Raw genomic sequence first — 13,081 nt, 5'->3', positions numbered from 1 at the left:
TGTTGCAAATAGTCAACAGGGTCGCAAAAAATGTGAAACATGAAAAAAAATGCACATTAACCCCTTCGTAACCTTGCGATTATCTGTTTTTGTGCTTTCACTTCTTCCCCTTCTTCCAAAAGCCATAACTTTCTTTACTTTTCCGTCAATATGAGGGCTTTTTTCTTAGAGACTAACTTTACTTTTGATTGACATTATTCATTTTTCCATACAGTGTACTGGAAAGCAGGAAAAAATTTCCAAGTCCGGTGAAATTGCAAAAAAGCACAATTCCATAACTGTTTTTTTTTATTTGTTTGTTTTTTATCTACCATGTTCTCTATATGGTAAAACTTAACTGGCAGTATGACTCTCCAGGTCAGTTCGAGTTCATAGATTCCAAACATGTAATTTATTTATTTATTTTTTTCAATTAAATGGTGAAAAAAATTCATAAGTTTTTTTTTTTTCAATTGTTTTTGGTGCACTTTACGTGAACTGTAAGATTTTTATTTTTTAGAATCTGGGGCTAAGTAATGCTTATTTTTTTGTGTTCTAAGCTGGTGTTTCTATTTATAGCTTTTTGGGTAGATATGATGTTTTGATCGCCTCATATTGCATTTTGGCACAAAAAAATTATTTCTGGGGGTTTTATTTTTTTTTCTTTATGCTATTTACTCATTGGATTAATTTATTTTATATTTTGATATATTGGACATTTCTGAACACAGCAATAATAAATATGTGTAGTTTTTTATTGTTTCATTTTCAATGGGGCAAAAGGAGGGTGATTTGACCTTTTGTGTTTTTTTTTTACTTATTTATATTTTTAAAATCTTTTTTTTTCTTTTTATTTGTATTTACTAGTCCCCTTTGCTGACCTGGCTGTGATGACAACCCATCGACTCCCCAAGATGACATTATGGGAGCGAAGAATGGGGCGATTCCTGCTGAATCTGACATTGACAGCGGGATATAACTAGTTAACAGCTACGGGCAGATCAGATCAGCCATCATTTGCAGGGGAAAGATGCAGGCTCAGCGTGCAAGCCTGCATCAAAGGCAGGTATACAACCTATCTATGTGATAGGTCAAGAAGGGGTTAATTGCCAAATATTTGAGAAGGATCAAACTTGAAGGGACCAGGATCCCATTATTCTCCAGTTCTGTCATATCCCAAAACTGTAGCTTCCCTGGAGTGCCCAGACATACAACATGTCCAGGGACCAGTGACATGGTTGAGGTAAGGAGGGCTGAAACCTGACCTCCACTGAACAAGATACAGGTGTTGACATGTCAAGACTGGGCAAAGTAATAACTGAAGATGGATTTGTGAAAAGTTTTATTGATTGATAATGTACCGCCCCGGGGCTCGGCCGGCTGCCGAGCCGCTCAGATCCGGGCTCGTCGGTGGGTGGCTCCAGCTCCTCCCGGACCCGGGGGTCACGTCGCTCTGAAGGGATGCTGGTGCTACGTGAGGGGTGGTGTTCGGTGGGGAGGTCCACGGCCGAGGCCGCGGTTGTTTTTGGTGGTTAAGTTCGTGATGCCATACACGTGTTGTGGTAAATGGATGGACACCACCACTGCCGTTGACTAGGCTCCCGGGGACGGTGTTACGCAGCTTGGTGTTGACCCCTCCGTGGGTAGGGGGTTGATGGTCCCGGGGTCCTGAGGGTGCTGAAGAGGGGGGATGATGGATGCGTGTTGGCATGTTGGTGCGGTGTGCGGCCCGAGGGCACTGTTGTACTCACTATTACAGACACACTGGAGTCTCTGGTAAACCAAACAAGATGGTGGATGGTGCCCGCAGCCGGCTGCGCTTTTCCCCTGTTTCAGGTTGGTGGTTTCCGCCTTTCTCCTGTACCTCACTTTTGGTAGAATTGTGACTCCTATGCCTGAGCAATGGTAGTCCGCTCCCCAGCTTTGTGTGTGCCGGTAGAGCCCATTTGCCCGCAGACGCTGGCCCGTGGGATCTCGATGCCTGGGCGGTGGCTTTCTATCCCTATGGTTGGGCTGTTGTCTTCAGTCGGGTCTTGGGTGGAAAAGAACCTAAAGTCCAGACCCCAATCAGTGAATTCAACTCGGTCCAGTGGTTTATGAGCCTCATACTGGGTCTGAGTACCCCTCCTGGTGCTCCGGTTTCCCATCGGTTCCCCAGTTCGGTACCGGCGGGCCACTACCCGGTCCCAGTCCCTTACGGTTCCACCGGCTGTAATCCCAGTTCCTGCAGGCAGCCACCACCATCTGCCTTCTGGCCACAGGGAGTCCAGGCTTCGACCCAGATCCTTGACCGATGTCTTCTCCTAACTCTCTCCCTACTCCTCTCCTTCCTCTCCCTTTTACCTCCTAAGCAGATCTCTCTGTGTTTTCCCGCCTCAGGCCATCCGAACTCCTTGGTGGGCGTGGCCAACTGCCTGGCTCCGCCCCCTGTGTGTGAACGTCAGAACCTGAGAGGGGTGACTCAGGGTTTTAAGGTTGCCTACTGGTACCTTTTTAGGGGCTGGTGTTTATGAAAGGGCCCACCTGTGACTACCTGGCTAGCCCAGGGCGTCACATTCCCCCTTGGTTTAATGCAGACCGTCCACGGGCTGCCCGTCCACCACCGGTTTATTTTGTTGCTTTTAACTGAAAAAGAATAAAACATATTTACATTTATAATAACTTTTGTACAATTCAAGCATATTTTTAAATCTTCCCTTACGGGAGGCACATTCTTTAACCGTTGCAAACATCAAACATTTTTATTAATAACGGTAACTGGACCGGGTCCTTCCGCTTGCCCACCCAAGCAAGCCTAGCCTTGATGCTGCCCCTAAGAAATGGGCAGCCCCCCTTTTCCCCAGTCCAGGAACGGGCCCAGGTTTTGCTTTACGGGACGGGTACAGAGCTCCCCACCCAGTTGTCTCTCAGGGGCCCCTCGTCCAGGGGACCCCCGGACCCGGAGGATCGCCACCGGTCGTGGTGGTGGCGGGGCCTCGGCTATCACTTTACCGCAGGCCCATCCTCCAACATGCCTCCCCGAAGGCTGTGAGACCAAAAGGGTGGTCCGGGAATTATTTACAAATGGGACTTTGCTGCCAGAGCAGCCTCCTCCGGCCACTTTGCCTCAGTCCACCACACGGCAGCACGGGTCCCCAATGCCACTTCCCTCACGGGTGACACTGTCCATAAAGACCCCGTTCTCCACTGCCTGAGGTGTTGGTACGGTGAACCAGGCTCTGATACAGGATCTGTCCTCACTTCTTCAACTCCCGACCCCTGATGGCGCCCACTGGGACTCCAACTGCAGTGGCGTTCAACAAGTCGGGCAGGGTCCGTCTCCTTCCACCCGGAGTACCGGATAGCGTCTCCCGGGAACATGGGGACATTCAACAAAGGAACACAGGATTTCGTAGCAGCGGGTCCTTAAAACATCCAAAACTTGTAAAACTTGCAACTTCAGGGCGGCTACCCCCACAGGGGACCGTACTGGCCGATGGTCGGACGATCAATTCGGGCTTCCTATCCACGTGCAATAGGTTCCGGGGCTGTAGGCCGCTAAAGGGAACGGCGGCGAGGGCAAAGTAGCCGGTACCTCTTCTTCCATGAGCTGCACCATATTGGGTTCGCCTGTTGTAGGGCTGGCGGGCTCCAGCTCCCAACTGAGGAGGGACGCCGCGGGGGTCTGCGTGGCCTTGTCTTGGCGTTGTAGCGCAGCTGCGAGCCTCTGCTCCCGAGCCCACACCACCGCGACCATCCTGCGGACCTCTGCTTTCCAGTCGAGCACTTGTTGTAAGCTTTGCACTCTCACCTTCACGCAGAATCGACCCAACTCCAACCAAGCAGCGGTTCTGGCAGGGAGCTCACCCGGGCCGTGATCCTCATCCTTATCCTCATCCGGTACCTTTTTAGGGGCAGGTGTTTGTGCAATGGCCCACCTGTGACTACCTGGCTAGTCCAGAGTGTCACAATAATATGAGAGAGACTCTTAACAGACCAGATGTGCCTGTGTCTGCAATAGTAACAAGCACAGACCTTCACTTCAATTCAGACACCAGCAATGTGGCAGTATAGTACTAGTATGAACTGAATGAAATTAGTTAAGATGAGCTAGTTGGACCTTTTTGAGTGAAGATGGACTCAAAATTAATTCATTAATTTACTGTCAATTTTTAGAAGTCACTTTCTTCAAGCAGTGGTAGAGGAAAAAGACTGCATCATTCAAGAAAACAATGTTTTCTATGCAGGACAATGATCCATCGGATGCATGGAAGTCTCCGCTGCTTGGCTAAAGGCCTTAAAGATGAAAGAGTAATGTCATTGCCCCTTCCTCAACTGACCTAAACTCTAGAACTTGTGGGCCCCTCGTAATCTAAATATTTACGGTTTAGGAAAACAGTACACCTCTCTGAACAATGTCTGGGAGACTGTGGTTGGTGCTGCCCAAAAAGTTGATCGTCAATAGGTTAAGAAACTCTCAGACTTCATGGATTGAAGGAATATGACTAATATTGAAAATATGGGAGGCTATATTGGTCACTGATATATATTTTTTACAATTGCCATAAATGTATATTCGGACATTTTGAGTTGTAGATGGAGATAAAGAATTTAGATAAGAAAATTTACGTTTTTCATTCAGTTGCATAACAGTTATGCACACTAATAGTTACACAATTCTGCACATACAGTTATTCTCCTAACAAAGATAAAATTTTCTACTCTTAAATATTCATTTTTGCCTAATAATTGTGCACACAGTGTATTTTGTCCTGTTTTGACAGCTGAGTTTTGTGATGAATAAAGGCAAGCCTTATCATTGACTACATATCTAAAATGATTTTTCCAGTCCTGTAATGCACCAGTGAATAAATCTATTGCTAAAATGAGATAGAATGTGTCAGTATATCTTCAATCTTTCAGTTGTTGCATATTTTGACATGCCACTTTTCTATTCTTTTTTTTTTAAAAAAAACAACAAGTATAAAAAAATAATAATAACACTGCAAAATTTTTCCAAGAAACCTAATCTTTGATTAAATATTTGAGAAATTAATTACAGGAAATACCATAATTTCCCTCTTTAACCTGTCATGCATATCCTGTCTGATTTTTATAGGCCAATGAGATGCCTAGTTAATATTATTTGTCAGATCAGTCATCCAAACTTACTCCAACCAAAGAAGGGAGGGAGGCTCCAAGCCAAAGCATACAGCCAGACACCTACAAGGATTAGCACTGCTCTTTTCTTGGACAATACGCCTATGGAAGCGAGAGGCCGAGTGATTACGAAATACCTATCTACAGCAATCACCATCAATGTAATCATGGATGTGATCCCAAAAAGAGCTCCGCAGAAGGCATATAATTCACAACCTACAGTAATGAGAAAAGTACAATTATTAGTTGAATGATAATGGTTGCATTTTTTGTCTAGCATATGAACTTTATGATATATGTGTTGTAATTGTAGCTACAGTAACATACAGTTAGGTCCAGAAATATTTGGACAGTGACACAATTTTCGCGAGTTGGGCTCTGCATGCCACCACATTGGATTTGAAATGAAACCTCTACAACAGAATTCAAGTGCAGATTGTAACGTTTAATTTGAAGGTTTGAACAAAAATATCTGATAGAAATTGTAGGAATTGTACACATTTCTTTACAAACACTCCACATTTTAGGAGGTTAAAAGTAATTGGACAAATAAACCAAACCCAAACAAAATATTTTTATTTTCAATATTTTGTTGCAAATCCTTTGGAGGCAATCACTGCCTTAAGTCTGGAACCCATGGACATCACCAAACGCTGGGTTTCCTCCTTCTTAATGCTTTGCCAGGCCTTTACAGCCGCAGCCTTCAGGTCTTGCTTGTTTGTGGGTCTTTCCGTCTTAAGTCTGGATTTGAGCAAGTGAAATGCATGCTCAATTGGGTTAAGATCTGGTGATTGACTTGGCCATTGCAGAATGTTCCACTTTTTTGCACTCATGAACTCCTGGGTAGCTTTGGCTGTATGCTTGGGGTCATTGTCCATCTGTACTATGAAGCGCCGTCCGATCAACTTTGCGGCATTTGGCTGAATCTGGGCTGAAAGTACATCCCGGTACACTTCAGAATTCATCTGGCTACTCTTGTCTGCTGTTATGTCATCAATAAACACAAGCAACCCAGTGCCATTGAAAGCCATGCATGCCCATGCCATCACGTTGCCTCCACCATGTTTTACAGAGGATGTGGTGTGCCTTGGATCATGTGCCGTTCCCTTTCTTCTCCAAACTTTTTTCTTCCCATCATTCTGGTACAGGTTGATCTTTGTCTCATCTGTCCATAGAATACTTTTCCAAAACTGAGCTGGCTTCATGAGGTGTTTTTCAGCAAATTTAACTCTGGCCTGTCTATTTTTGGAATTTATGAATGGTTTGCATCTAGATGTGAACCCTTTGTATTTACTTTCATGGAGTCTTCTCTTTACTGTTGACTTAGAGACAGATGCACCTACTTCACTGAGAGTGTTCTGGACTTCAGTTGATGTTGTGAACGGGTTCTTCTTCACCAAAGAAAGTATGCGGCGATCATCCACCACTGTTGTCATCCGTGGACGCCCAGGCCTTTTTGAGTTCCCAAGCTCACCAGTCAATTCCTTTTTTCTCAGAATGTACCCGACTGTTGATTTTGCTACTCCAAGCATGTCTGCTATCTCTCTGATGGATTTTTTCTTTTTTTTCAGCCTCAGGATGTTCTGCTTCACCTCAATTGAGAGTTCCTTAGACCGCATGTTGTCTGGTCACAGCAACAGCTTCCAAATGCAAAACCACACATCTGTAATCAACACCAGACCTTTTAACTACTTCATTGATTACAGGTTAACGAGGGAGACGCCTTCAGAGTTAATTGCAGCCCTTAGAGTCCCTTGTCCAATTACTTTTGGTCCCTTGAAAAAGAGGAGGCTATGCATTACAGAGCTATGATTCCTAAACCCTTTCTCCGATTTGGATGTGAAAACTCTCATATTGCAGCTGGGAGTGTGCACTTTCAGCCCATATTATATATATAATTGTATTTCTGAACATGTTTTTGTAAACAGCTAAAATAACAAAACTTGTGTCACTGTCCAAATATTTCTGGACCTAACTGTACATACTAAAGTTCATAAAATTTCATTTGGTTGAACCTATTCTTCAATGGAGTTAATGCAGAAGAAAGCAAAACATAATCTAGGTAGCTGCCAGTGGTTCTTATCTTTAGACAATCTCTAAATCAACAACTGATCTCAAGCTATTACTGATAATGTCATTCTATGTACAGAAAGACATTTGGTAAAAATTCCATAATGATTTGCACAGAGTAAAATATCAGAGGTGTTTGGTTAATGAGATCAGTTTTAATTTTCCAACACAAGAATACCATTCTATAGCTTCCCACCTACCTGTTTTTTTCTATGTCTGCCCTACTCGGACTCTGCAAAGCTAGAATTGGTAATCAAAATAGAAGGAGGGCAGAGATAGAAAGAAAACAAGTAGGTGGGAAAGTGCACATATATGTTTGGCCACACCATGATTCACCGAGCATTTGGTTTGAACAATCATTCTTTGCAGATAAACTCCCTTTAAGACATGGCAGCATGGCTTTTGCATAACAGGCATCACTGGGTCCTGTCCTAAGCCCCCCATACACATTGGACTAATGTTGTCCAAACTCATCAAAAGGCTAATGTCCATGGGAGCCCAGGTCAAATTGATTGTCAGGGAGTTAAGGATCTGGCATTGCCAATTTTGGACTGCTGATACTTTTATTCTCGTTTAGATAAGCCGCCATCAGATATGTCTAGTAGCAACTATTTTGTAGAGCGCACAGGCTAGAGCTGCCAACCGTATGATCAGCCAAATCATCCATAGCTATTTAATATGTATGGAGAACTCTACAGTAAAAATCTCACTGGTCCCAATTCAGGCTAGTAGTCTTATATTTGAGGTTAATCACTAAATACATTGATCGCCTGTCTATTGATCGCCTGGTGCAATAGGATGAGCAGAGAACTGGTACCCCATTCTAGTGAGGGGTTCTCTAGCAATGCAGTTAATCCATTTACAGACATTTAAAAAAGGATCTCTTTGACTTTAATGGATCATGTCATGCTTCAATTTTTTTTTACAAGGAAGAGTATTGAAGCAGATTATGCTATTCTGTGAAAAACAGACACCTGGTGTAATGGACCCTACTTGTAATCTTAACATATCTTAGCCAAGCACATTTACAGCTCTCACTGTATTATTTGTCAATTTTTTAAAGATTATATTATTGCATTTCAGTTTTATGTTTGTCATGATGATTTATTGCTCTCCATCAATAAGACTTAAGACCCCGTTACACTCAACGACATCGCTAATGAGATGTCGCTGAGATCACGGAATTCGTGACGCACATCCGGCCTTGTTAGTGACGTCGTTGCGTGTGACACTTACGAGCGACCGCTAACAATCAGAAATACTCACCAAATCGTTGATTGTTGACACGTCGTTCATTTTCATAATCGATTTGCCCGTGACGCACAAATGACGGGGGCGGGTGCGATCGCTAGCGATATTGCTAACGATGTCGCAGCGTGTAAAGCGGCCTTTAGGTTTCTGAACAGTATTTTTGTCCTAATTATGGACAACACCCTAAAATGTGATGTCCACTACTGAATAACTCCTTATTAATGAGCAAAGATAGGTGATCAAAATAAAAATAACATTTCTCCTGGAACTGCGCTCTTCATCTATACTCAGCACTGATCGGCTGCAGCATTAAATACCCATCAGATGATGATGCCAGAGGAGCGGTAGCGGACTTAGTACTGAGTACAGAGAAGGCCCAGGAGGTGAATATTGTTTTTTTTTATTTTTTTTTTACATCTCTGGATCCATTAATAAGTCTCTAACATTCTGTAAATACAAAAAAAACATCCAGTTTCCACATCACCTTTCTCTCCGAAAATCCATCTTTTATGTAAACTTGTTGCAAAAAACACTGGTGCCTGAGTGATGGACATGCAGAAATCGCTGATGGCGAGGTTAATGATGAACATGTTGGCTGGTGATCGCAGACTACGACTTCTGTAAAAGAAATACAAAATCTATGATGACCAAGTAATATAACATCTACTGAAGGTCTTCCATATTAGTTTTCTCGATTCAGCAGTTTTTAATTATGCAGCCTGAGTTCAGCCTACAGTAGGCTTGTGTCTGTGTCCAAGAGGAAATTAACACTGACCTTAATATTTGATTTTCAGGATTTGGGCTGAAGTATGCTGAGCTTCAGGATAAGCAGTATTTTCCATGTCTAATAAGATTAACATTCATTACCAAATATGAAGATTACAAATTAGACCAGCTGCATTCTTTTTTACTTAACTATAACACAGTGGTTACATATAGCCAGCTTTCATTTATTAGACATTGCACTATTTGCCATATAAAGAAATCACTATATATACTTATATTTTTCCTGTTCGGTAATGTTAACGTCAGTAGTAATTTCCATTTCTGGATCTGTTTTGGGTTGACAAAAGCAGAAATATAATGATCCAATACATGATTCATTCTTTTGAATGGTGAACGACAGTGGCATAACTAATCTGATGGGCTATAACATGGTGCGAGGTGGTAATCGTGGGCAAGGTGGTTGTCTGCCCCACCCCGGCTTGCTACATGAAGATGAAGGTCCTGGCTGGGTGTGTGGTGTTGCACTACGAAGGCAGAATAACTTTGCAGGCAACATATTGCCGAAGGTTTCAGCCGGCAAGGATCAGAAGGTACACAGTTCATTGAGGGAGACCACAAGTTCATAAAAAATGTGGTTTTACTGAACACATAAACTTTGCAAGAACAATGTACATTAGATAGTGGGCACAAATTTTCTCAGACATTTCATTGTCATAGAGCATCATTAAGTACACATTCTTCACTTCAGTTGTTCCAACCTCCATAATTCTTTTTCCTCTAAACATTACCCAGCCTAGTACTACATCACAATCCCTGGAAGTCATTCTCCTTCTCAAGCGGTTCCACATCTTTTTCCTCTTAGAGGGATGTTGGCAATATGCCTAGACTGAGCTATAAGCTACTGAAGACTCCTAAGGCACACTCTCTCAAGACACTCAGTTCCTTTTCCAGCTCTGTCTTGCACCAGGACCCCTAATGTAAGGGGTGAGTGGACCCATTGGGCTACAGCACATAGAAAACCTAAGGGGGCTTGACTATGGAAACACACCAGGTTTTCACCAGAGTCTCTAATGGTGAGGATGTTGCACTGCAGGTGTGAGACCAGGTGCCACTCAGGAAGACTAGGGCTATGGCAGCTGGCCCCAAGGTAATAGACTCTGACAGTCTCTGTAATGGCAGGAGCAGCTGCTATGGCTTGGCCGTTACAGATATTTACAGCAGTGGGTTTAGCAGATACATCTGGTATAGATAGTTGCAGCAGTGGTTTAACAGATACAGTTGGTTCAGATAGTTGCAGCAGCGATTCGGCAGATATAGCTGGTACGGATAGTTGTAGCAGTGGTTACATCAGGTATTGAAACACAGATGAGTATTAGTAATGCGGCACACAGTAATACAGCAGCAGAGGCTGCAGCACAAGGGATCTGACAACAAGCAACGTATACACCACGTTGCCCAGGCACCTTTCTTAAATGATTGTGTAATTCATGTTACACAAGTCTGGAATGATGGCTTCAAAAAAGGTGAAGAAGCCTCGACTTTAATAGCATCATAAGAAGCATTGGGTTGAATTTGAAAAGAAGTAGGAAAGGTGGACAGTAGAAGATTGGAAACAGATCATTTGGAGCAATGAGATGAAAGTCAATGGACTAGGCTTTGATGCGTGCAAATGGGTCTGGAAGAAACAAAGGAAAAAGGGGTTAATGGATCGAGAAATTGAAGTAACTGTCAAGTTATGTGGAGGAAGCCTGATGATTTGGGGTTGTTTCACAGCCAAAGGCATTGGGTACTGGACCAGAATCAATGGTGGTCTGAGTGATGAGCCATACCTGAGTATCCTACAAGACGAGTTACTTCGTACACTTGACTTCTATTGGTATGAAATGGACTATATAGTGTTCCAGCAGGACAACGACCTAAGCATACGTTGAGATTGGCGAAGAAATGGTTCACAGTCCCCAGACCTCAACCCAATTAAACACTTGTGGGTAAAGTAGAAGAAAAAGCTGGATGCATAGTCAAGTGAGATGACCAGTATGCACCAACACTGGCAGCATGCCAAAGAGACCAGGATCAGACTTTAGTGGAGACTTGTTTGAATCTGATCGAGAACCATCTCAGAAGGATTCAGGCAGTGTTGGAAGGCAAAGGAGATTTACAAAATAGTAACAAAATAATAAAAATTGAAATTTAGATTGGATAAAAACAGTAACAATGCAGTAACATGACAATAATCAAGTCAAATTTATGTATGAGATAGTAAAGATGGCTGTCTGGAAAATGCAGGTACTCTCATGCTCCTTTCATTATGTAGTCGTTTCCCCCATCCTGAACAAAAGCATCTCATCCTGGCCCTCTTCTGGGTATATATATCCCCCATCCTTAGCCCCTTCCAGGTATATATGTCCATCTTCCTGGGCCCCATCCAGGTATCTGTATCCCCCATCTTCCTGTATATTCCCCATCCTGTTATATAGGTCCCCAATCTTGGACCCATTCTAATATAAATGTCCCTAGTCTGGTATATATGTTTACCATTCTGGTATATATGTCCTCATCTTGGGTCCATCCTGGCATATGTATCCACCATCCTGGTATTTATGTCTCCCATCCTGGGTCCATCATGGTAGATATGTCCCCCACCCTTGTATACATATCCTCCATCCTGGGTCCCTTTCAGGTATATGTGTCCCCCATCCTAGGCCCCTTTTATAAATATATGCCCCCCCATCTTGGTATAAGACATATGGATAGGGACCTTACTTATATTGTGAGCCCCAATGGGGACAGTGTTGCTAATGTATGTAAAGCGCCATGGAATTAATAGCACTATATAAGTGATACATATTATTATTATATTATATATGTGTTATGTCACCGCCGGAGTCTGCTCCAGCGACTTCTGCTCCAATCTCCAGGCAACGCCGTGTTCCTGCTGTGGATGGTTCTGGTGATGGGAGAGGAGTCGATGCCAGTGGCACCGGTGGGCGCAGGCTCCGATCATCCACTGGGCTGGGTTATCTTCAGATCTGCAGTACCGCTGGCTGACTGTGGGTGGCGTGTGTCTTCCAGCTGAAGTTGCCAGCGTTCAGCTACAGCCAATGGGAAGACACCACATCCTTCTTATTCCCCCTCCTGTCACATGACCACTGCCAGAGATAGTTCTGATTTCCCGGGGCTCCTGGTCCGCCCTATTCTGTTTTGTGATTCCTGTGTGCTGACTTCTGCGTGTTTTCTGACTACCCTTCTGCCTGCTGTTTTTGTACCTCGCTGCCCGATCCGGATTTGACCTCTGCTCCGTTTTCTGATTACGTCCTTGTCTGCCGATTCTGTCCCTGTTCTGCTATTCCTGGTTTGACCCTGCCTGACCACTACTCTCATTGGACTGCAGCCTTCCACAGGTAGTGATCTCCAGGGCCCTGTGTAATTCCAAATCTCTGTATAGGGGTTAAAGGGTTTCAGGGTTCTGGGGGTCCTGCTTGGTGAGTGGCTTCCCTTTAGTCTGTCCATTACATCCCCCCTGAGTCTGTTGATCCAGGCAGGCGTTACATTATCTCTGGCCCATCTAACAAGGAGAGAAAAAAAAAATGGATTCTCTCCATGCTGTGCTAAACCAGATGCACACACTTTCTGGCCTTGTTCATGGACTTACACAGCAGGTGCAGTATCTCAGGTCTGCTCAGGTTCAAGCAAGCCCCTGCAGCACCTACCTCATCGTGTCCAGAGTCCCGTCGACTGCAAGGGAGCAGATCACGTTGTGGAGCCAAACATGGAGAGCCTGGATCTCAGAGGCAATAGCTTCCAAAGGAGCAGCAGCGCCTGAGTGGGCCCCAGGATACTCTCTCAGGCACCCAGGTACTTCCTGCAGACCCTATGAGGTTAATGTTACCTGTCCAATTGTCTCACCAGGGAAAAT

General features: G+C 43.9%; 1 protein-coding gene across 1 annotated transcript in view; it reads right to left on the bottom strand.

Moving 5' to 3' along the window:
- The window catches only part of OPN4 (opsin 4), a 215,802-nt gene that overhangs the window by 86,037 nt on the left and 116,684 nt on the right, over positions 1–13,081 (bottom strand). Inside the window, exons 3-4 of the mRNA XM_075347269.1 lie at positions 8,924–9,057; positions 5,131–5,334 (exon numbers count right to left, since the gene is read on the bottom strand). Of these exons, the coding sequence (XP_075203384.1) occupies positions 5,131–5,334; positions 8,924–9,057 (338 nt within the window). The remainder of the gene's footprint in view (positions 1–5,130; positions 5,335–8,923; positions 9,058–13,081) is intronic.

This window comes from Anomaloglossus baeobatrachus, chromosome 5 (genome assembly GCF_048569485.1).
Source record: "Anomaloglossus baeobatrachus isolate aAnoBae1 chromosome 5, aAnoBae1.hap1, whole genome shotgun sequence".
NCBI lineage: Eukaryota > Metazoa > Chordata > Amphibia > Anura > Aromobatidae > Anomaloglossus > Anomaloglossus baeobatrachus.
Note: the sequence above shows the minus strand (reverse complement) of the source record. Positions and strands in the feature narration are given on the sequence as shown.